This window comes from Syngnathus floridae, chromosome 1, assembly GCF_059516105.1.
Source record: "Syngnathus floridae isolate MCC-2025c chromosome 1, RoL_Sflo_1.0, whole genome shotgun sequence".
In the NCBI taxonomy this organism is placed as follows: domain Eukaryota; kingdom Metazoa; phylum Chordata; class Actinopteri; order Syngnathiformes; family Syngnathidae; genus Syngnathus; species Syngnathus floridae.
Genome location: NC_142413.1, coordinates 23,044,681 through 23,067,829, shown reverse-complemented (window position 1 = coordinate 23,067,829; position 23,149 = coordinate 23,044,681). Strand labels below are relative to the sequence as shown.

The following is a 23,149-nucleotide window of genomic DNA, read 5'->3' as shown; positions in this document are numbered from 1 at the left end:
CAGTTTGAGTCACACTGGCATTTACAAACATCCCCATCCATTCAAGCTTAGGGGTAAAAAAAAAAAATGGAGCTGATGGCAAAATGTACTAAGAATATGTAATTGCAAAATGTAAATGAGTCATTGATGCAATATTTCAAGACATCTTTGAGCCTTTCAGTGAGGTTAATCGCAGATAAGATGGTTGGGAAGTTAAGCATTATCAAGCACTCACACCACTGGCTGCCTGATGCATATCATGCTCCTGTACCTGACTTTAAATAAGTATGAATGTGTGTTTTGTTTAAGGTAAAATAAATGCCACACAACATTTGAATTGGAACATTAAGGGGATTACACTTTATAATGGATTAGAGCCACAGCAGTACAACAGTATGAAAGCTATTATTTATGAAGTCCACATTATTAGTGTAATAAATGCATGTATTTGACACCTATATGCATCGAGGATGAAATATTACAGCAGTAATACATTCAGTAAATCCACATCTAACTTTTAAAAGGGAACTCAACTTCCTTTTTTGTGCAGCCAAAACACAGTGTTCTGATTAATGTATTGTCTGTGTAATATGAATGAAACAGCCAAAATCCGCTAATTTTATCCATCTAATTTTGCCAGTCACTGTTGATTGAAAATTACATCACAGTTGCCAGGTCGCAACCAATCACAGCTCACCAGTTTTCTGAAGCTTAGCTGTGATTGGTAGTGGCTTGAGACGTGGCAATTGCGATGTCATTTTCATTCGGCACCTAGTGACAAAATGGACAAAAACGGACGAATTTTGCTGCTTAACTCATACAAATCTGAATGTCGTGTTTGGACTAGTGGGGTCACATACAACATATTCTTGCAGAAAAAATTGTGGGGTTGACTTCCCTTTTAATATTCGAGGGCACGCCATTCTAAGTGTGTGTGTGTGTGTGTGTGTGTGTGTGTGTGTGTGTGTGTGTGTGTGTGTGTGTGTGTGTGCGTGCGTGTGTGTGTGTAATATTTGGGATCTTAGCCAAGTGTTTACTAAATCCCACATTGAATAGATAAAGGATTGCACTTAAGAGACGCGACCTTTATTTCTCAGTAATGCTGCATCTAAAGATCAAAGCACACACTTTTATTTTCTTTTCTTCCATTTAGTGATATGCTCATGATCTCGCCAAGAGATGCAGCACATTTGTGAAATAGAATTGTGGAAATGTAATGTATAAAAAAAAAGAAAAAGAAACTGACTTATTGTTTTCTAGTCTTTGGACGATCTGCCAGCACAGCTGGTGCTTTTTTTGATGGGGTGAAGACTGGCAAAAGGAGCTGCAAATTGTAATATAAATGTACCATTGGTAATGCAGTGGATTGACTGTCATTCAGTGCTTTGATCACAAATAACTGACCAACAGTCCAGGGAAGAGTCCGCCTTTTGCTTGTCCGTCGTGGCCATGAATAGGACTACGTGCCGTAGAAAACAGATGGCGTCACGACTTGGAAATGGTACATCCCGTGTCTAAAGGCATTGGTTGAACACGGGATTCCCGATTTTCCTCAGGAGAACATTCCTGCTAGACATTTATCTCTGCTACATTATTGTTTGTTACAGCAGCCGAGGGTTTACTCTTGAGGCCCTCTGTGGCACATCTGGAGGTTTCCACCAGGAGCAAGCGTGGGACGCACAGCGCAAGGAGAATTGTCTTGTATTCTTTTCGAAAGTTTTGGTTAAGTAGTCCGTATATGATGGCGTTGAGGCAGCTGTTGAAGTACGCCATGAAGTAGCTGGTGACAAAGAGCCACTGGGGGACGATGGGCGCGACTTTGGCCGGGTTTATTGCCACCGCCAGGCCTATGAGGTTCAACGGCGCCCAGCAAACTGCAAACAGCACAAACACCATGAACATAGTCAGGAAGTTCCTCACGTCACTTTGTTTTGGTTTGGCCCTCTGATCTGGTTTCACCCGATGCTTCACTTGAATCACCCGGACCCAGATCCTTAAGTAACAGTAGGACACCACCAGTAGTGGGATCAGGAAGTGGATGACCACCACTGAGACGGTGTAGTGCGAGCTAACAGTCTGAGCGAAAGTGCAGGAGTAGATGCGAGGATCGTACTGCAGCGAGCCCACAAAGAAGTTGGGCACCGTGGCGACGGCGGTGAAAGCCCAGGTCAGGCCCAGGTAGCAGCAAGTTTTCCTTAGGCTGAACACGCGGTCGTATTGCAGGCTGTGGCAGATGTAGCAGTAGCGGTTGATTGCAATAGCCATGATGTTGAAGATGGAGCCGATGACGCTGATGCCCATGATGAAGCCGCTCGCCTGGCAGTGCAGGTCCCCCATGGTCCAGTCGTCGTGGATGATGGCCGTCAGGACCAGAGGGTAGGGGTACAGCGCCACCACCAGGTCAGCGACCGAAAGACTCACCACAAAGATGTTGCCTGGAGGAACAGAGGAGGCTTAAACAACAGAACACAAAAGTAAATTTCTCCACTGTGGGATAAATAAAGTTCTATCAATCAATCAAAAAAGACAAACAGCCCCCTCCGATTCAGTTAAATTGTGAGTCTGGAATCTTGACTGTGACTTGCTCTCATACAAGTGAGTCTATGATGCCATCTGAGACTGGTTTTGCTCAAACGATTGTACCGTGGACTTATGAGTCTTATGGACTTATGCTTCCTTAATTCGGACAACAACAAAAATCTTTCATACAACATCCATAAATGACAGGAAATGCGTAATAAAAGACCTGATCCCCTGCGGAATAAGCCTGTGAACAAGTGCCACCTTGACTTTCTCATAAGAGCAACATCTGAGACGTCTTTGCAAATCATTGCTACTTGGTGCTTTTTCAATACTGTATGTGTCTTTGCTTCTGACCAATAGCCTGTCTCGAATTCTCTTATCATTTTTTCCTGATAAAGGGAAATGTGCTTTCGGCAGTTTGCAAACATATTTTTAAGGTTGTGTTAAACTTATAATCATATTAATATAATATCTAGTATTGGAGTGCTCGTGTGGATTGGTGGGTGGTGAAGAATGTGCAGGCAAACTGCATGAACTTGTTTTCGTTGAAGTGTTGTGTATAGGCCCAGACAGGGAGTACCGGACGAGATAATCTCAAGGTCGGGAATGAGAACAACAGCACGTCTATGTGTCTCGGACTTCGCGGGAAATCCAACCACCTGACCTCAGCGATAACGCCGACACGGGGAGGAGATGGCCATCGACCAATCATCTCACAATATTTTGCATGCTTTAATATTCATATTGTGTTTCTTTAAAACTGGGCAACCCGGAAGAATGTGTCGTCTTTTGGTGGTCACAAAAACGCACGAGTTTTAGTGCGAGGGACCCGGGACCCAGGTCTGTATTAGTGCGCTTTGTCAGGAATAAATAATTGGTAAATTTGGTCTAATTGATCTACTGGTCTTCTCTTTGACAGAACGAACTCGCAAAATTGTTAGGTGCGCCAGTGTGTGGATTAGGACATAGCAATTTATGTGTTAAGTGTTGATCGCAATTTGGAGTCAGATCAATAACTAGAATCCGTAACCTAACACTGAAAACGTTGAAGGCAGTCATGGTCCCCCAGGGACAGTCATGATTGCCTGGGGATGAATCCTATGAAAAAGTGGTAGAGTCTCTCAGGCTTGATTTGAACAAAGCATTGGTTTAAAAAAAAAAAAGAGAAAACGCTGGACTTGATCCAACACAAGGTTTCTTAAGTGAAAATCTGTCTTGGATTCAACAAAAAATATTGTGAAAATTTTTGGTCAATTTACTCAACATATTCATGGGCAGCTGTGGATGAACCTTACATTCAGGGCCCACCTTTGTGAAGATCACATTTTTGTAACAAGAAACTAATTGGGTATTTTTAAGTCATAAAACCCACATTCTCAAAGGACGTTGTCTTCATATTGTGTATAGTTAAATGAGGGGCAAAATAGCAGTTTAAAGACCAAGTCAGGATTTTGATTAGGATTGCAAATAGCTTATCTTGATGAAGGTGTTTCTTTCTCTCCTTTCAAATGGACTGAATTAATATGAGAAGAAAAGTGTGTGTCTGGCATTTAAAGAGGGACCGTTGCTAGGAGTCCTTTCCATAATGTGAACAGCCTATGGGCACATCTGCTTCACAGTTCTGCGGTTCAGATTCAAACCTCGACATGTTCTCTGTGCGTCATCAGCTCATTAGCTGAGACAAGCTTTATTAAGTATGTAAGGGCAGATTGGATATTATTCGCTCATGCAGCTGTACCTAATTCATGACAGGCGTGTGTGTGTATACCAGGGGTCACCAACATGGTGCCCGCGGGCACCAGGTCGCCCGTGAGGACCGCATGAGTCGCCCGCAGGACTGTTCTAAAATTAGCTCAAATAGCGGCACTTGTCAGTGAGCTGCATCTATTTATTTTAAAGTCAAACCTCGGTTTTAGAACGTCCCGGTTCTCGAACAAATCGGAATTCGAACAAAAAATTCGAGATTTTTTTGCTTCGGTTGTCGAACAAAATTCGGAGGTCGAACCTCGCGAGAGGAGCCGGGAGGACCCGAGAAAACCCGACCGCACGGCCCGGATGCCGACTGACTCCGTTGTTATTGTATTTTCGTTACTTTGAGGATTGTATTAACCCCTAATCATGCCTCCAAAGAAAGCAAGTGGGAGCAGCCATCCTAAAACACAAAGACGCTCTCAAAGCAATGCGACAGTGAGCGCCCAGCGCGCTGCTGTTGCGCGATCGGACCAAATTAAGCTCCCTGCGCACTGAGGTCCACTTAAATTTTGGAAAGTACATCAGGACTTTAAAAATATTTTCTAAATTTTAGCGACGGATCTGTCACAATAATGCGACCAGCGCGGTGCAGTTGCGCGGTTGGCGACTCGCGACTGTTGCGCGTTCGGCGGTGCGCTGCAGTTGCGCGATCGGACAAAAGTAAGCTCCCTGCGCACTTAGGTCCACTTAAATTTTGGAAAGTACATAAGGACTTTAAAGATATTTTCTAAATTTTAGCGACGGCTCTGTCACAATAATGCGACCAGCGCGGTGCAGTTGCGCGGTGGGCGACGCGCTACGGTTGCGCGTTCGGCGGTCCGCTGAAGTTGCGCGATCGGACAAATATGCACAAATGAAATAATGCTTAAAAAAGGCGGGGGTGGGTTTGTCTTGAAACGGATAACATTTTTTCCATTATTTGTAATGGGAAAAGTAGATTCGGAATTCGACCGATTCGCTTCTCGAACCGCCTTCTGGAACGGATTGTGGTCAAAAACCAAGGTTTGACTGTATTTTTGCTATTCTTGTTAAAATCACACTTACATGTGAACTGGAAATGACAATAATAACACAGTGAAAGCCAAATTGAGCAAATTGGCTATTTCAGAAGTGTGTGTCAAACTGGTAGCCCTTTGCCTTAATCAGTACCCAGGAAGTAGCTCTTGGTTTAAGAAAGGTTGGTGACCCCTGGTGTATACTATACGTATGTACGCAGTCATATAAACCAGGCCGCATCATCGTCACAGTTTCCTTCGGAGGGCCATTATGACTGTCAACCTAATTAATTTATGAACGCCTCATATTTTATACAGTATAAGATACAAAACAAAAAGACAAATAATTTGTTACTAAATGTGACTAGTGGAACCTTTTCAATTACAGTGGAGCCTCGGTTTTCGACCACAATCTGGTCCAGAAGGCTGTTCGAGAAGTGAAGCGTTCGAATTCCGCATCATGTTTTCCCATTACAAATAATGGGAAAAAATTAATCAGTTCCAAGCAAAACAAAAACGCCTTTTTAAAGCATTTTCTCGTGTGGGCATTTTTGTCCGATCGCGCGACTGCAGTGCACCGCCGAACGCGCAACTGTAGCGCGTCGTCGACCGCGCAACTGCACCGCGCTGGTCACATTATTGTGTCAGAGCCGTCGCTGAAATCTAGAAAATATTTTTAAAGTCCTGATGTACTTTCCAAAATTTAAGTGGACCTCAATGCGCAGGGAGCTTAATTTTGTCCGATCGCGCAACTGCAGTGCACCGCCGAACGCGCAACCGTAGCGCGTCGCTGACTGCGCAACTGCACCGTGCTGGTCGCATTATTGCGACAGAGCGGTCACTGAAATTTAGAAAATGTTTTTAGAGTCTTGATGTACTTTCCAAAATTTGAGTGGACCTCAGTGCACAGGGATCTTAATTTGGTCCGATCCCGCGAGGTTCGACAACCGAATTTCGTCCGACATCCGAAGCAAAAAAAATCTTGAATTTTTTGTTCGAATACCGATTTGTTCGAGAACCAGGACGTTCGAAAACCGAGGCTCCACTGTATTTTAAAAAGATGATTTTTTTTTAACAGTGAAGACAATTTGCAATTTTAGTATTGACACATGAAGGCAATGGACAATTTGCCGTTGTGGGCCACAGAAAATGATGTGGTGGGCCGTATCTGGGCCACAGGCCTTCAGTTTGACACCCTATTATATTTTAAACAATACCAGGAATGGAACTTGTCCATTTTCCAACACATACAGCACACACATCCAGTTAGTCCCAGAATTGCATATTAATGGCAGTCCTTCATATTCTAGATCTTTTTTTTTTTCACATGAATTTGTGAGGAAATTGTATTTGGGAGAAAGACAGACACACACAAACATGGATTGTTGTAGTCGTGCGTGTTATTCTTGTGTCCTCCTCAGGTCAAAGCTGGAAGTTGCGTGACACTGGATCATCTCAGAGGGCATGAATCATCAAAAATGACGTCTGATGTTGTTACAGTGCAGCTGTTACTGGGCCAGGAAGATAAAATGTAAATCAAATTGTAATGATGTGTCAGATTACATTTCGAATAAGGGAGTTAATAGAGTGGTGTCCCAGTTTAATCTACAGCACTTTTGAAAAAGCATAAAAAGTCCCTCTCTGACACGGATCGGATGGAGCAGGGCGACCAAATGCAGCTTGGACCAGGGTTTATTCAGCAAAACAAACTAATAGACTCGGCAAACTGACATGACTTAACTAAATAACAAAATGACTAACTGACAGGGCCGCAAAGCAAAGGACGTGAAGACATTAAGACAACAGGAACCAAAAGACATCAAGACAACAACAATGACCCGACAGGGCGTGAGGGGCAGACAGGATTTATGTACTCGACAGGTAACAAGAGGCAGGTGAGAAAAATCAAACTAATCATGGGCACACAGGAGGGGAGGGGCGAGTACACAGACAGAAACCATGACAACAGAGACACATAGTAACACGGCTGGGGACGAGACATGACACTCTCTCCACCCCCTAAAAAAAAAAGTCTGTTTGTTTTATTAATATATATTCACTGTCCACCTAGTTTGCAAAAGAATCTCAATTATTAAATAAAGTCAAGTCAAAGTCAAAGTCAGCTTTATTGTCAATTTCTCCACATGCCAAAGACATCCAAAGAAACCAAAATTTCGTTCCCCCCTATCCCAATGGCCCACAACAGACAAACAAGTAAACAAGTATAACAACAGCGTGCTGAATAAATAATGAATAAATAACACAACAAATAAATAAATAAGAGGAGCAGGAAAAAAAGGAGCAAGTGAGCGTACAGCAGACATTCCAGAAAATAGCGCAACAGTGCCGCACGCTACGCAGAAGGGGGTAGCGAGTTCAGGGTCCTAACAGCCTGGAGAATGAAGCTGTTGGCGAGTCTGGTGGTGCGGGAGCGCAGGCTCCTGTACCTCTTCCCAGAGGGCAAAAGGTCAAACAAAGAGTGAGCCGGGTGACTCACATCTCTCGCAATCGAGGTTGCCTTGCGGGCGAGATGGGAGGTGTAAATGTCCTTCAGGGAGGGGAGCGAAGCACCAATAATCTTACCAGCCGTATTCACTATGCGCTGCAGGGCCTTCAAGTTCTGTTCAGTGCAGTTACCACCCCAGACAGCGATGCAACTGGTGAGGACGCTCTCAATGGTGCCACGGTAGAATGTAGACAGGACTGCCTGAGGAGCACATGCACGCCTGAACTTCTGCAGGAAGTACAGGCGGCGCTGAGCTTTCTTTGCCAGTGACGAGGTGTTTGCGGACCAGGAGAGGTCCTCACTGATGTGCACCCCCAGGAACTTGGTGCAGCTCACCCTCTCCACCACAGCACCGTCGATGATCAGCGGCAGGTGTTTTATGTGACCCTTCCGGAAGTCAACAACGATTTCCTTGGTCTTGTTGACGTTCAGCAGGAGGTTGTTGTCCCTGCACCACGTGGTCAGAAGGTCAACTTCCGACCTGTACCGAGTCTCGTCGCCCTTCGTGATGAGACCCACCAGAGTCGTGTCGTCAGCAAACTTCACTATGCGGTTGTCGCTGTAGGTCGCAGTGCAGTCATGCGTCAGCAGGGTGAAGAGCAATGGACTGAGCACGCAGCCCTGGGGGTCCCCCGTGCTCAGCGTGATGCTGGCGGAGATTTTATCGCCAACATGCACCACGTGAGGCCTCTGACAGAGGAAGTCCAGCAGCCAGTTGCTGAGGGAGGTACTGAGGCCCAGCTTGTCGAGTTTGCAGATGAGTCGCTGCGGCACAATGGTGTTGAAGGCAGAGCTGAAGTCCACAAACAGCAACCTCACATATGAGTCCTTTCTCTCCAGGTGGGTGAGGGCCGAGTGGAGGGCAGAGCAGATGGCATCCTCAGAGGACCGTTTAGCACGGTACGCAAACTGGAAAGGGTCAATGGTGGGGGGGAGAACGGATTTGATGTGCTCCATGACAAACCGCTCAAAGCACTTCATGATGATGGGCGTCAGTGCCACGGGGCGGTAGTCATTGAAGCAGGACGGTGCAGGTTTCTTCGGCACAGGAACGATGGTGGCAGCCTTGAAACACGAGGGGACGATGGCCTGCTGCAGGGAAACGTTAAAGATGTCCGTGAAGACACCCGACAGCACCCCAGCGCAGTCCTTCAGCGCTCGACCCGGGATGTTGTCAGGGCCCGCCGCCTTACGGGTGTCAATAGCGGCAAGCGCCTTCCTCACACCGTCGGCAGAGAGGCGCAGGGGCGGCTCGTGTGGGGGGGGAGTGGTCTTAAGCGGGCAAGTGCTGTTCTGGGCGTCGAAGCGAGCAAAGAAGCGGTTTAGATCGTTCAGCAGATGGACGTCGCCCTCACAGCTCCTCGGCGCGGGCTTGTAGTCCGTGATGGTCTGAATGCCCTGCCAAAGGCTACGTGCATCCTTGCTGTCCTTGAAGTGGGTGGAGACCTTGCACGAGAACGCCTTCTTCACTTCTTTGATGCCTCGGGACAGGTTGGCCCTCACTGTCCTCAAGCCAGCCTCATCCCCCACTCTGAAAGCCTTGTCCCTGGCCCTCAGCAGTCTGAGGACTGCCCCTGTCAGCCACGGCAGTTCACGTGAGTGACGACGGATTTTGAGCAAGTCACATCATCGATGCACTTTGTGATGTAAGAGGATACAGAGTCAGTATACTCCTCTATGTCCGTCCGATCGTTGTAGGTGGCTGCCTGCTTAAACAAGTCCCAGTCAGTGGTGTCGAAGCAGTCACGAAGTGCATCGGAGGCACCCTCAGGCCACACCCGAACCCGCCTCCGAACCGGCCTGGATGCCTTTATCAATTGTCTGTATGCGGGCAAAAGCAAAACGGTGAGATTGTCAGAAAGCCCAAGATGGGGGAGGGGGGTGGCTTTGAAAGCTCCCTTTTGCGCAGAGTAGACTCGGTCCAGGAACCTGTCTCCACGTGTCGGAAAAGTAACATGCTGGTGAAGCCTCGGGAAAACAGACTTCAGGTTGGCATGATTGAAGGCTCCAGCGAAGATGGTGAAACCGTCAGGGTGCGCTGTCTGCTGTTCACTGACAGCCTGGTACAGTTCACCAAGCACCGCGATCCTGTCGCCTTCGATGTTGGAAGGCGGGATGTACACCGCGACTAGCAGAATCGCGGTAAATTCCCTCGGCAGGTAAAAAGGACGGCACTTGATTATCACAAACTCCGCAAGTGGCGAGCAGTGCTTACATACCACCACAGAGTCCCGGTACCATTCTTCTCGGATGTAGACGCATATTCCACCTCCTCGCGACTTTTCCCCCTCGTAATGGCATGGTCCGCCCGATAGCACGCTAGCCGCTCCAGATGCATGGCAGAGTCCGGAATGTTGTCAGTCAACCAGGTCTCGGTGAACACGAGCACACAGCAGTTCTGCACCGTCCGGTTTGTAGACCTCAGCAGGCGAACGTAATCCATTTTGTTGTCCAGCGATCGAACATTCGCCAGAAGAATGGAGGGCACCGCCGGGCGCGCTGGGTTGGCCGCCAGCCTGGCCCGGACGCCTCCGCGCTTGCCCCTCTTCTGCCTCATTGCACACCGTTTCCGACGGCTCCCAACCGGGGGAGGAATAGCGGGCGAGGTCGGCGACGTTTCAGGACGTAGCAGTCCGAGCGCCTTTAATGTCGCCACTTCAAAGTCCAGAATGCCACAAAATCCACTTCTGCCGATGTCGAGCAGAACCTGCCTGCTGGACTTGTAGCACGATAAAGCACGACGAGACGAACACATAAGACTGTCGGACGAACACTCATTAGACGAACAAATCACCGTATTGACGGGACAGAGAGTGGCCGCTGCGTGTGCACGCGCCGCCATCTTGAAAAACAAAAGTAAATAAATTAAATTGTCCCAAGTCTAAATGTTAATGAAACATTATGAAGTTAGACAAAAGGAATTTAAAAACAAGTTTAATTGTAGATACCATTTCAAGAGTCAAGATTCAAGAATCTTAAATTTATTAAATTTAAAATTCAAAATTTGAAAAAAATTAAATTTGATTAGATTTAAACATGATGGCTTGCCAAAGTCTATGATAATTCCCTCACCCTTTGTTAATCTGTCTTTTACTTTTTTTAAGTATGTAATTCATTAGCTCACTCAGTTGCGTTTTCATGTGTGAGAAAACAATGATGGGTCACCAAAAGTACAAAAGTACCATATATACCTTTAGGTATTTTGATAACCAATATCAATATCATGCACAGTCGTTAAAGATACATAATGTTTCATTTATCTGTGTTGTCTGACTAGGGACAGTGATATTTCTGTTCTAGGCACTAGAATCTTTACGGACTAATCAAAAGTTTGCACGCACAGTAGCTTTTCTTCAGAACAAGAGAAAGGAGCATTTGTAGCTCTATGCATGCAGCGCTTGGTCGTCTGCGGTTTAATTTGGGTCAATTCTGCTGGTCTGGAATTGATGAAACTTACTGTGAATGTAAAACAAAGAATTCACCAACACTGTAGCACAATTAATCAGAGTAACCTTGAAAAGGGTTTCATTAGAAAAACAGTACGGGCCTTGGCTCAGCATTGTTAAAATAAAAATAAGCAAATTTGTTCATCCTTCTTGAGTCAGCTCACTGGGCAAACCTGTCAGTTTGTGTTTGTGACACTCAACTTGCTGCGCGCGTTTGTCATTGAGCATAGCTTAAAATTCTGGCTGACATGCTGCAGCACACCGTCTGCACTGTCCGGGCGGCCCTGGCTACAGCCTGAACTCAGGCCGTCTGTCCCTTTTATTGTCAAGAGGATGCGGTAAGTACTAAAACACAGCTGGGAGGATAGCAGCAATTTATTTCTACACAATTTCATGTTCTTGAAAAGACTTTATACGTCGTAATTCAATTTGTAAACAACAGTTTCCGTTCCTTCTTCCCTTTTACTGTTGATCTCCATGGGAGAGGTAAGCGCCATTACAACCATACAATAATCAGATAGTGTTTATGTCATCTTTCGATACTGTATATAAAACAAATAGAGTACCATTAGAAATCCCTATAAATGAACCCAGAACCTTAGAACTGTAAAAGAGAGTCATTTTTATCACTGTGTTGCCTTGTCTTTTTTTTTATACAGTGCAGTAAGACGTTGGAATAATGTCATTGCTTAGCCTCGGGCAGCAGAAAGAAAACAGACCGTTGAAGCAAAGTAAATACTAGGAACTGGGAAAGTATAATACTGCAATGTTCAGCGCTAAAGTATGGCAACAGGGGAAGCTGATCTTTGTCATATCCAGCCATTCATTCTCAAATTTTTGATTAAGGTGAACTTTCCCATAAATGAGTCGCCCCAATCTTTGAATTCAGCTAACTCGTCACCAAAGATGACACCTTAATCTTTCTTTCTTTCTTTCTTTCTTTCTTTCTTTCTTTCTTTCTTTCTTTCTTTCTTTCTTTCTTTCTTTCTTTCTACAACTCACCAATCAAGAATAAGCTCAAAAAGTTAGCATGAGAAGAATAGGCTCATTTACTGTCGGTGTACTATTAGCTTCTTAGATTGCCTCTTAGATTGTACTATTAGCTTCTTAGATTGTCTTGAGTAGGTTGGGTAGCCCTTCTCCATCCAAAGTTGTGTAATTTCAAACATGCTGAATGTGCTCCTATTATTGTATTTTGCCATTCTGTATCCTGGTTTGAGCCACTGCATGATTCTCATCCGCTACATGAGCTCGATTATCTGTCACAAACAATATTTTCTAATATACTATATGTTGGAAAAAAAGAACAGTGAACCATACACCTGGGTGATATATTTGTCTGCAGCGAACAAAAGAGCCACAGCACTTTCAGACGTATAACGTGACTCATACCCATATTTTTATGACACATGGTGTCATCTGTTCCACATAGCCAAAAGACAGACGCAACAAAAAATAAAGCCACAATTGACACCAATGTGGTAGGATAAACATACGAGACAACTTGCATGGCTGCACATGATTCTTCGAATTTATAGTCTCACCACAGTCTCACCTCAAACCTAAGAACGCAAAACTACAGAGTTCAAACTAGTGAAGATCTCACTCATTTCACTGAGCAGTCTTTTTTTATACTGTTTAAATCATGGTTAATATTAGTTGTCTAATAGCTACAGAAACTTTCTATTCACATTATGTAGTTGGAAAATGTATTTTATAGAAGCTAGACGTTATGTTTTGCAGATTAATGAATGACAGTGATGGAATGTGGGCGTGCTTCCAACTCACGCAAATACTACAATGGCAATTTGATCTTCTTTAGGGTCAAGTTATTCCTGTAGTGCGTTATCTCGCTTATTCCCATCCACCCAAGCACTTAGTATGTGGATGGACAGCGAATAGCGCGTAATGCGATTGTCATTATCTTTTCTGGTGTGATTTAATCCAATTATTCGATCTTCCTCCATGCGTACCACATTATAAATAAATAAATAAAATGTCATCTTTTATCTAGCTGCCTGGAGATTATGACTTGTTTAATATGGCGTCTTAAGTGAAATTCCCCCAGGAGCTGTCCTGTCAATTTGTCAATGTCTGGCCTGGTTTAACTCTATGACTCAATCAACCTCCCACTCCACAAGCCCTCAGGGACACCCCCGGTTTGGATATTCAATTCATGACAACAACATAGACATGATATGCCTTAAAAAAGGCCCCCCACCAAATTTACATGAAGCCCCGCGCCTGATGTGGAGGTTCAAGTGCAAGTCATTCTTTCCACCATCTGTTCCCTCTGCTCAACTCTGAGCACTTTTGTGAGTGTATTTTTAGTTAGTTTAACCCCACTGGGATGTTGTAATGTTAACACCCTGTTGGCAGTGTCGCAGTGCCACGTTGCCCCCTCTCAACAGTCACTTTTACATTTAGGCACCTGAGAATGCCTGAGGATCTTTACGATACAAATTAAGACTGAATAATTGTTCAGATTCAAATCGATATCTTATTGTTGTAAAGTAAAATGTTCAAAATAAAAAGGCTGTGATTTAGGAAGTTTTATTTCACTCTCTCATAGCACTCCCTCACTGCTCAATGCTTCAAATGTAAGAAATGTTAAAAGACTGCAAGTCATAGAAATTCACATGTCATCTTGCAAGACTAAAACATTTATGCATAATTTATGTTTACAACAGATTAATGTACTGCTGGTGTTTGTTTCAAGACATATGAGAATGGGAGTTGAATTTTGTTTTTATATTAAATCATTTAGGTCTAATCGGAGACCTATTGGGACATAATTTTACTCAGATGTGTCAGTGTACCAAACTGCTTCAGAATTGTTGGAGTCCTTTTTAGAAATGTCTCACAATGTTTTGTAGCAAATCATTCTGCGCTTGAAGGAGTTTTGATCAACATGTTTACATTAAATGAAAATGACAAGAAAATGGATGGATGGATGATGGATGGATGGACGGACGGACGGACGGACATTGTATTAGACTTGGACTCGGGCATGCACTGCTTCCCAAATGTTACAAGAGAACAGTGTTGTCAATCGCGCTGACATTTGAACTCTGTTAGAGATGTACCGCCTCTGAAAGGAGCAAATAATCTGCCGTGCCTGTACAAAACAACATTTGAAAGAAGCATGACAGGTCAGTCATTTGATTCAATTACGTGCTCCAATATCTGTTTCTTAATGGTGTCACGTGAAGCGCATGTGACACGTTCAAATCTAAAACATGTATCCCATTCGTGTCATTGCCAAAGTTTTCTTTGCGTTTTGGCCCTTGTTTTCCTTGTGATTGTGTTTTTTTCCTGGCATTCCATCTTCCTCCCACATTCCAAAAACATACATGTAGACTCTTAATTGTACCCTGTGAGTGACTGGCAATCAATAGGCTCCAACTCCCCCTCAACCTTAACAAGGATAAACAGTATAGAAATTGGATGGATGTTTACAACGTCAAGCAAAGCAACTGAGGTGAATGAGATTTGCATTCATCTGTAAAGATAGAGATTAAAGAAAGAGGCGCTGCTTTTAGCAGTGGAGCATCCCAGAGCAAAAAATATGCTTATCAGCTTTATAGTGACATAAAAAGAATGAGAGACTGGAAAAACAAAGGTGGGCAACAAGTTCTTTGGAGTAGATTTTCTTCCCCATACAACCACAAATAGGGTGGAAAAAGGAGAAACAACGTTCCCTTGAGGGATTCCTCATAAAGCTCATCAAATAAAACAAATATTGAATAGAAAAAAAAAAAAGTTTATAGCACCTTCCACTGCACTGAGTGTGGACGGAAATTTGCATCAGTTGATGTAGAGGTGCCTGTTGGCTTCCAATGCCTTTGTCCCCCGAAAAATCTAAGCCTGATTCCAAGCCCACTGTTGCTATGAAGGTGACAGCGCTAAACAATCTTCATTATACCGCAACTGCTGTATAAAAAAAAAAAGATGTCATCGCTTAAGAGGAGATAAACTAAACACCAAAGAGAACTTGTACAGCTTTGTTCCACGACTTTGCTTTCCTTTGTTGAAATATGTACAATTAAACATTCATATGAAAAAGCCAATGCTATAAATAGGTTGTTAAGAACAGAGCACAGATTGTTGAGACACCGACAGGGCTACACATTACATTCAGCAAAGGAAAGGAGAGGAGAGGAGAGGAGAGGAGAGGAAAGGAAAGGAAAGGAAAGGAAAGGAAAGGAAAGGAAAGGAAAGGAAAGGAAAGGAAAGGAAAGGAAAGGAAAGGAAAGGAAAGGAAAGGAAAGATATCTATCTATTGCTCCATCTCTATCTACCTGTTTATTCATGGGGACTCCCGCCAACAAAATGTGGGAACTCTAAACTACCGTCCAACTGCTCTCATCAGTCAGTTCTACTTTTGGTGTCTGGTGGCCGTGTGCGACGAATGCCATACTTGCTGCCCACCCGCATGCATGCAAGGGTTCTCAACTGTTTTACCAGGTTAGTCAATTGAGAACATTTTCTTATTTACAATGGTGACCTGGAGGCAAGGTGTGTGAAGTGTCTTGCCTAGGGACACAACGACATGTGACAGAACTGGAATCAAACCGCCAACCCTCCAGGCTACTAAACGACCCACTCTACTGCCTGAGCCACAGCCGCCACCATTTTTACCAGCGAGATTCATATCAGCGGAAGTGGGACCACAAAAGGGCAGCGATGGAAAGTGAGAGTGGTCTAAAGACACATGCAAAACATCAACCCATGAGTGGCTCTGAGCTGGAGCATATTGCAAAGCCACACTACACCCTAGACTGGCCACAAGCCAATCACTGAGCTCCTTTGATTGGTCGAAAGAGAATAAGCCCTTGCATTTGCCACTGAGGATAAACCGTAACACCACCAATCTTTTCCTGCACAAAACCTCTTTTCTTTGCATTGTCTCTCTTTTTTTTTTTTTTTGGTTGAATTTACTATGTAGCCAATGCAGCAATTGCTAGCAGCCAATAACCCAATGACAAAGATCCATAAAATTTGGGTAAACTGATTCCATGAAAGAAACATAATGAAAATGACCTGAACTGAATTGTTCCGCGCTATGTAAATGAGGCGTTCTGTTCTGCATAGTAAGTCACAGCCTCAGATGAATGGTTTGTTTTATAACACCCTTCAATGGAAAATATTTTTTTTCTTTGGTTCACATCGTGATTCTACTTTGAACATCAATAGCAAGCTGAAAACATACTGTCACAGTCTTTCCATGCAAGAGTTTATTGTTGTTTATTATTATTAGTAGTAGTAGTTGTAGTAGTAGTATTTTATTTATTTATTTATTTATTTATTTATTTATTTATACATTTTATCTATTTATTTATTTATTTATTTAATTTTCTATTTTACTTTTGTAGAACCTGACAACTAATATCTTGAAAGAGACTGAATGGGGTCATTTGTGGGACTAAGTTTTCTCAGAAGTAAGAAAAATGGCATTAAATTGAGTGTATTAAACATCTTGCTCACCTTCCCACTGCTCCTGGGACCCCTCTAGTGTATGACAGCCTAATATGATGTCGTGTGAAGCAATGCAACAGTCTCTTACCTTGGCAGCTTGTGAGCAACTACAGGTCCTCATACAGGGAAGGATGTGATTTATCAGGGATGGTGAACCAAGGATAAAGCCAAATGAAGGGAAGAGAAGGTTATTATTTATGGGGAAATATGACAGAAGACAGGCAAGGCTGCGGAAACTCTGTCACACCGAGAGGGACTCACTTTAGATAACAGCCTGTCAAGGGCAATATTGGCTGTGACTTCTAAGTCAGATTATGAGCTTTTTAAGAGAGGATTTAGGTGCAAGCGAGTTGTATAGCACGAGCATTTAGAGTAGATTTTAGTCCACATTGGTAATCCAACCTCCAGTGCCCCCAAGCCAATTCCTTGAGCTGGGACATCGTCGCAAATGTATTGCAACAATTTATCTTTATATGAACTTTTTTATTATGTATCCCAGCAGACATCAGCCTATGATAATAACGCGGGATGACGCATGATTGTGAACTCAACTCAATTTAATTTATAGAGCACTTAAACAAAACACTGCACCAAAGTGCTGTACATAAGAATATAAAACATACACACATAAAAAAAAACATGTTGAAAATGAATTAGGAAAGAGATATTCTTTTCCATCCATCCATTCATTATTTGTAACAATTGCCCCCACGGGGGTCACGGGCGCGCTGGAGCCTAGCCCATCTGTCATCGAGCAGTTGGCGGGAAACAACCTGAACTGGTTGCCAGCCAATCGCAGGGCACACAGAGACGAACAACCATCCGGACTCGCACTCACACCTAGAGACAATTTGCAGTGGTCAATTGGCCTACCAAGCATGTTTTTGGGATGCGGGACGAAAGAAATCCGGAGAAAACTCACGCAGGAATGGGGAGAACATGCAAACTCTACTCTGGAGGGCTTGAGGTGGAATCGAACCTGCACTCTCCGAACTGTGAGGCGGATGTGCTAACCAGTGTACCATGCCACCATTGTCATGCTATCATGTTTTTTTGGGGTTGTTGTTGTCTTGTGTGTCGTATTTTCACTACCTGTTTTATTTTGTTACCTTTCTCGTTTCAGTTCGTGGCTCCTTTCTCTGTGCTTCTGTCGACTTGTAGTCCCTGATCCCGATTGTGTGCACCTGTGTCCTTGGGCCTAATTGTCTACACCTGTGTCCTCGCCCTTCCGTGTGTATTTAGTCCGTGTCTTCCCCTTGTCTTGTGCCAGTGCGTCTTGTCTCGTCTCGAGCACCAGCGATTGCGTGAGTTAAAGATATCCAGTAGAGAATACCGTTGTGAGATACCCTTTTTTGTCAAGCTTGAGTTCTGTGTTTTTTCGGTATTGTTTTGCCACAGTGATTTCCCTCTGTTAGAGGCGCTTTGAGTTTTTTCTGTCTCCAGCCAGTTGGAATAAATTTCTTTTTGATTGACACTCTGCATCCGAGTCCGCTCCCTGATCCAAGCCTGACAGCCATATTCTTTTCCAATTATTTAAATTTTCCACACATCGGAATTTGGCATACAAGTGGTCCAGAGTTTTATTCCCTCTTGTTGGACAGTCTACACGTCGTGTGAATTTGTTCAGTGGTTAGAGAAATAATTGTAATCTTGCAATCGCAGTGTCAATGACATGCATACGTTTCCCACATGCGTTTAAGTTTACACACCCTTAAAAACGCTGGGTTAAAAATTGGACTGAAGAATGAATGAATGAATGAATGAATAAATAAATAACCGACCCAAGTTGTTGGTCAAATTGACACAACCCAATTTTCGGTTGTTTTTAAAAAAAAATAATAAAAACAACCCAATTTGTTAGTCAAAGCGACCCAACTCCCTGGGTTGGTCCAATTCTTAACCAAAGTTGGGTTGTTTTTAACCCAGCATTTTTGGAATTCTGGAATTCAGTTTTGTTTAAATAATCATAATGCATCTGCCTTGATATGCTCCAAATTTCAGTGATAAATCTGGAATTATAATGTCGAGGAAGACTACGTTTAGCTATAATGCATCCCACCGGACCTCTAGAGTTTGGAAATAAATTTCAATCCCTTCAATTTCTCTAGCGTTTATCCTCACAGCAGGTGATCTGAAGCCCGAGTGCGTGGAGTGTGTATGGATTATGCAATGCATGTGTATTGGTGGCGGAACTGGCTAGCATTTTTTTTACACTCATGCAAACTAACCAATAAAAATAAAACATACATGTATAAAACAATACTGCAAAACAAGAATGCAATATTGGGAATTCAGACATGTACTGTAAATAGATTATTTTATTTTTGCATGAACTCATCACTTAAGGTTAGTTTCAAATCTCTCACCTGCATTCCTAAGTTTTTTATTCCTGTACACGGACAAGATGACGAGCACGTTGCCCAGGATGTCGACCACGATGGTAAAGATCAGCACGCTGGCCAGCGCAGTGGACAGTCCGGCCGAAGCGCTCAATCCCGTGCCGCTCTCATTCCGGGACAAACAAGTGGAGCCGTTCAGCTCTCCTCCCTCCAAATCCATCTCCCCTCAGGGCACGGCGACCATGGTGAAGTGTTGCAAAAACAAAAGGAAAATGAGAGTGAAGACTTAACCGGAGGGTGTCTGGAACTTCCTGGTCCGAATGCAAAAGCACGCTCCGACGTGTGCGGTGTTGCCCCAGCAGCAATGGTGCGAATTTGACGCCATTCAGTAAAATAAGTTGGCAGACAAAGTGGTCGATTTTATCAGAGGGGTCCGCGTGGTCCTCCAGTCCGCGGCACCAACGGGGTACTGCTTAGAGGGGCCGGTGCGTAATGGAAGGATGAGACCGAGCTTCATCACTCATGCACACGAGTCCCGTCTAGGCTTTTTCTGTGCATAGAGATAAAGACTGCACTTGTGTTCACGCTCCCCAATACAGATGACTCGTGAGCGCCTTTCATTATAAGTGTGCGCGTGTGTGGCGCGCTGTGCGTCCGGACAGGCCCACGGTGCCCCCTCTGCTCACTCCCCCCCCCCCCCCCCCCCCCCTCTCTCTCTCTCTCATCTAATGAGATCCCATAGATCAAGAGGCGACGTGAGCATGTGGTTTAAAAACATTTCAGAAGATTCTTGATCTTCATATGAAACGCGCAATGGCGCCTTCATGTGTCCACAAGAAATTCTTACAACTGCAAAATTGTAGGGGGGAAAAAAGGATTGCTTTAAACCTAAGTGGTTTTTAACAGTAGTAAATACACTAAATTATGACAATTTGCGCAACATAAAACGATTCTTTGAGTTGATAAAAAAAAAAAACTTAAGTAACCAGAGGTGGTAAAAAAAAACTTCCTACGCACGTGGAAGTGGGCATGGGAAAGTAGCCACTGTCTTTGACGTCTTTAATAGCATTTTATAGTTTGGGTCCCAAGAAACAGGAGACTAGAGAGCGTGCTTGCTCTGATAAAGACATCTTTATTTTTGAAACGCCTGAAGACAAAATTGCATGGACTTTATTTTCCCACACGATCCACTTATAAAGCACCACTGTTGACAAACACATTGTGATTTCATGAATGTTAGAGCATCAAACTCAAATCAAGCCTCACAATGCGGTTATTAAGGTCAAAGTATTTTATTGTCTAACTTTCAAAGCATTTATATCTTCAAAAGATATGCATTCCCAAGCGTTCATGGGCAAGCAAAAACAAGGTTTCATCATAATTCTTCAAAAAAAGCATGAATTCACATGAATCACATTACACATGCCTGGAGGGGAAGATGTATCCTGTTGTCTGCCTTTAGGTCTGTGATTAAAATACTTTAATTATATAAGGCTGCACAGTTCACTTTTTTTTTTTCAAGACTAACAGTGATAAATAGTAATTTCAGATTGCCAGAATCATATGCTGTACACTTCCAACGAATGAAATAGCTAACCCAATGCTGGGTCCAAAAAGGGCCAAGCCAATGCAGGGTTATTTTTACCCAGCGCATTGTGTTGAGGCTTCAAGGGTTTGATCCACCAAGAGGTTAAAATCTACCCATACTGATGAATTAAAGCTACCAAGAAATGGCTCAGCAGGTCGTCAGTGTAGCTGTGGTTAAAATAATAGTGATTTTGATATCAACATTTTCTTTGATGGTCCAGTGGTTAGGATGCTGAGCTTTCACCGCCCGCAGTCTGGGTTCGATTCCCAGTCAGGGAACCATATGCAGCCATAGGGGGTACATGTCACTGTCTCCCCTGTGCCGGTCCCAAGCCCAGGGAAATGCAGAGGGTTGCGTCAGGAAGGGCATCTGGCATAAAAACTGTGCCAAACACTCCTCCTCCGAATCATCTGGACAAAAACGGGTGTTTCACTATAGCGACCCCTTCGGGGGAAAAGCCATTTTCTAAGAATAAGAAGCAACTTCCCCTTGTCAGGGTTTGCCACAAGTCACAAGCATGACGTTGGACGTTGTTTTTACTCCAGATGCCGTTCCTGACACAATCCACACATTTTCCATGCATAGGTTCCCCCTCCTGACCAGAATTTCAATCCCAATCCCTGTGTCCAAACAATAGTACGTTCAATTTATCCCAAATTATACTGACAAAACTGTCAAAATGGCCACTAGCTTCTGTCAAGATCAGAATGGAGCAGGGCAACCAAATGCAGCTTGGACCAGGGTTTATTGAGGGAAAAGGTAGTTGGACGCGAGAATGAGGGGAACAAGACCAAAAGAACCGGCAAACTAACATAACAGACCGACCGCCAGGGATGGCAAACAGAAAACGACCAAGGCAAAAACAGAAACACAGGACCGAGAGACAAGAAATAATCCGACGAGGTTGTGACACGCAGACAGGATTTAAATACACGATAGGTAACAAGAGGCAGGTGAGAATGAGCACATAGATCATGGGCACACAGGAGGGGAGGGGCGAGCACACAGACACACGGACAGAAACTATGACACTACGGACACGATCGGGGACGAGTCGTGACATCTTCAGCTCTTCAGCCCCAAATCCAATTTCTAAGCCAATCTATTGGGTCAAAATGATTCACTGAGATATGTAGAAAAGCTCTAGCCTTCAAGAACAAAGGGTTTAACACTATAAAAATAACCACCTCGTTATTTTACATTTCTGACTTGAAGGTGTATGCCATTTTATATATGTTCTATCAGAGTAAGATTGAAAACATGACCACACAGGTTAAGCAGAAGAAAAAAAACATGATTCTTGGAGTTTTGAGCATGACCGTGACACAGTAACAAAACACTCTATTTACTTGCATGCAACGGAAATGCTGGTAAACGGAGACACGCAAATGTATTCTTCCTTTTTTTTTTTTTGCTCTACTTTCAACTCTTGTTTCATCTTTAATTCACAGTCAGAAAGATGCCTGACAATTATTAATCGCTCTCTGCAAGCTGCTGTTTTCCCAACACAGCATGCATCTCAGCACACAAAAAAGAAGAACACCTTTGATTCTGCAACACTAACACTGTCACACATCACTAACTTATTGATGTTGTGTGTGTGGAAAACCTCACAAACTTGAAAAGAAAAACAGTAACATGCAAAGAAAATTGTTTAATCACACAATAAAATGTTTTGACTGGTGGTGCATTATGAAGATGATAAACACATGAATGAAGAGTTTGTTGTCAGTGCATCCAACTATTTGCCAGAGAGAAAACTGTGTTCATTTTCATTAATATCTGACTTAGAACAACCTGAGTCAAAATAACTTCTGCATTTATTATGAAACACTTTTGGGTTTGTCTTCAGTTCGTCTTGTGTTCCAGTTGTCTTTGATTTACACATGGAAACACCTTCACATACAACATTCATGCACTGCACACACCACTGATTCTTACACTTACATACCTGGGTATTCATATTGGTATTGAACTATTATTAATATTGTTTGTGAAATAAACCGTTTTGATTGGCCTGAACCTTTTGAGCAATATTCACCATAATTTGTTAGTGTTGTGACTTGCCGTCGATCCAGGCTTGTTTCAATAGCTCTATCACAAAACTTGTCTGTTAAATGTAACTTGAAACTGCTTGTTCCATTTACAACCACAAGAGGTCGCTAAGGTCTTATATCATGAAATACTGTACCTCATTTTGCTGGGGATTGCTGGGCACACCTACGGACTATTTATTTGATGATTAAAATATGGTTTTGACGAATAAAAGTTATTTTTGTAGAATTAATTGTCTTAGGAGAGGGCCATTAAAAAGTGGCCGTCAGTGTGAGCCAGAACTTTCTTGTACCGCACCCTTTTGTATGTATCGTATGGATTATTTGGGTTTTGTAAATAAACTGTAAAAATCTACTACATCCATGCGTTACTGCGCCATACTCATTACAAAGGACCCCGTTACAGATTTAAAAACCCTACAATAAAAAAATAATGAATCCTGTTTCTGTAGTGGTACATGTGTGTCTTGTGTTGAAACGAAAAACATA

General features: G+C 43.4%; 1 protein-coding gene across 2 annotated transcripts; it reads right to left on the bottom strand.

Annotated features, from left to right (window-relative positions):
• Positions 1–316: 316 nt before the first annotated feature.
• Positions 317–19,677, bottom strand: LOC148404658 (melatonin receptor type 1C-like). Of its 2 annotated transcripts, none has more exons than XM_088388273.1 (2): positions 19,046–19,677; positions 317–2,432 (listed from the first exon to the last, which is right to left on the bottom strand). In XM_088388273.1, exons 1-2 carry the CDS (start codon positions 19,236–19,238, stop codon positions 1,549–1,551), a joined length of 1,077 nt encoding a protein of 358 aa, XP_088244399.1. In that variant the 5' UTR covers positions 19,239–19,677; the 3' UTR covers positions 317–1,548. The 2 variants fall into 2 exon arrangements, with proteins under 2 accessions (XP_088244399.1, XP_088244403.1); XM_088388277.1 differs by having other exon boundaries at positions 317–2,414.
• Between the last annotated feature and the right edge of the window lie 3,472 nt (positions 19,678–23,149).

Coding starts and splice junctions, on each gene's coding strand:
- LOC148404658 (XM_088388273.1), bottom strand. CDS start 19,238: ATGGATTTGGAGGGAGGAGAGCTGAACGGCTCCACTTGTTTGTCCCGG. Junction 2,433..19,045: donor TAAAAAACTTAGGAATGCAG/GTGAGAGATTTG, acceptor CTGTTGTTTAAG/CCTCCTCTGTTCCTCCAGGC.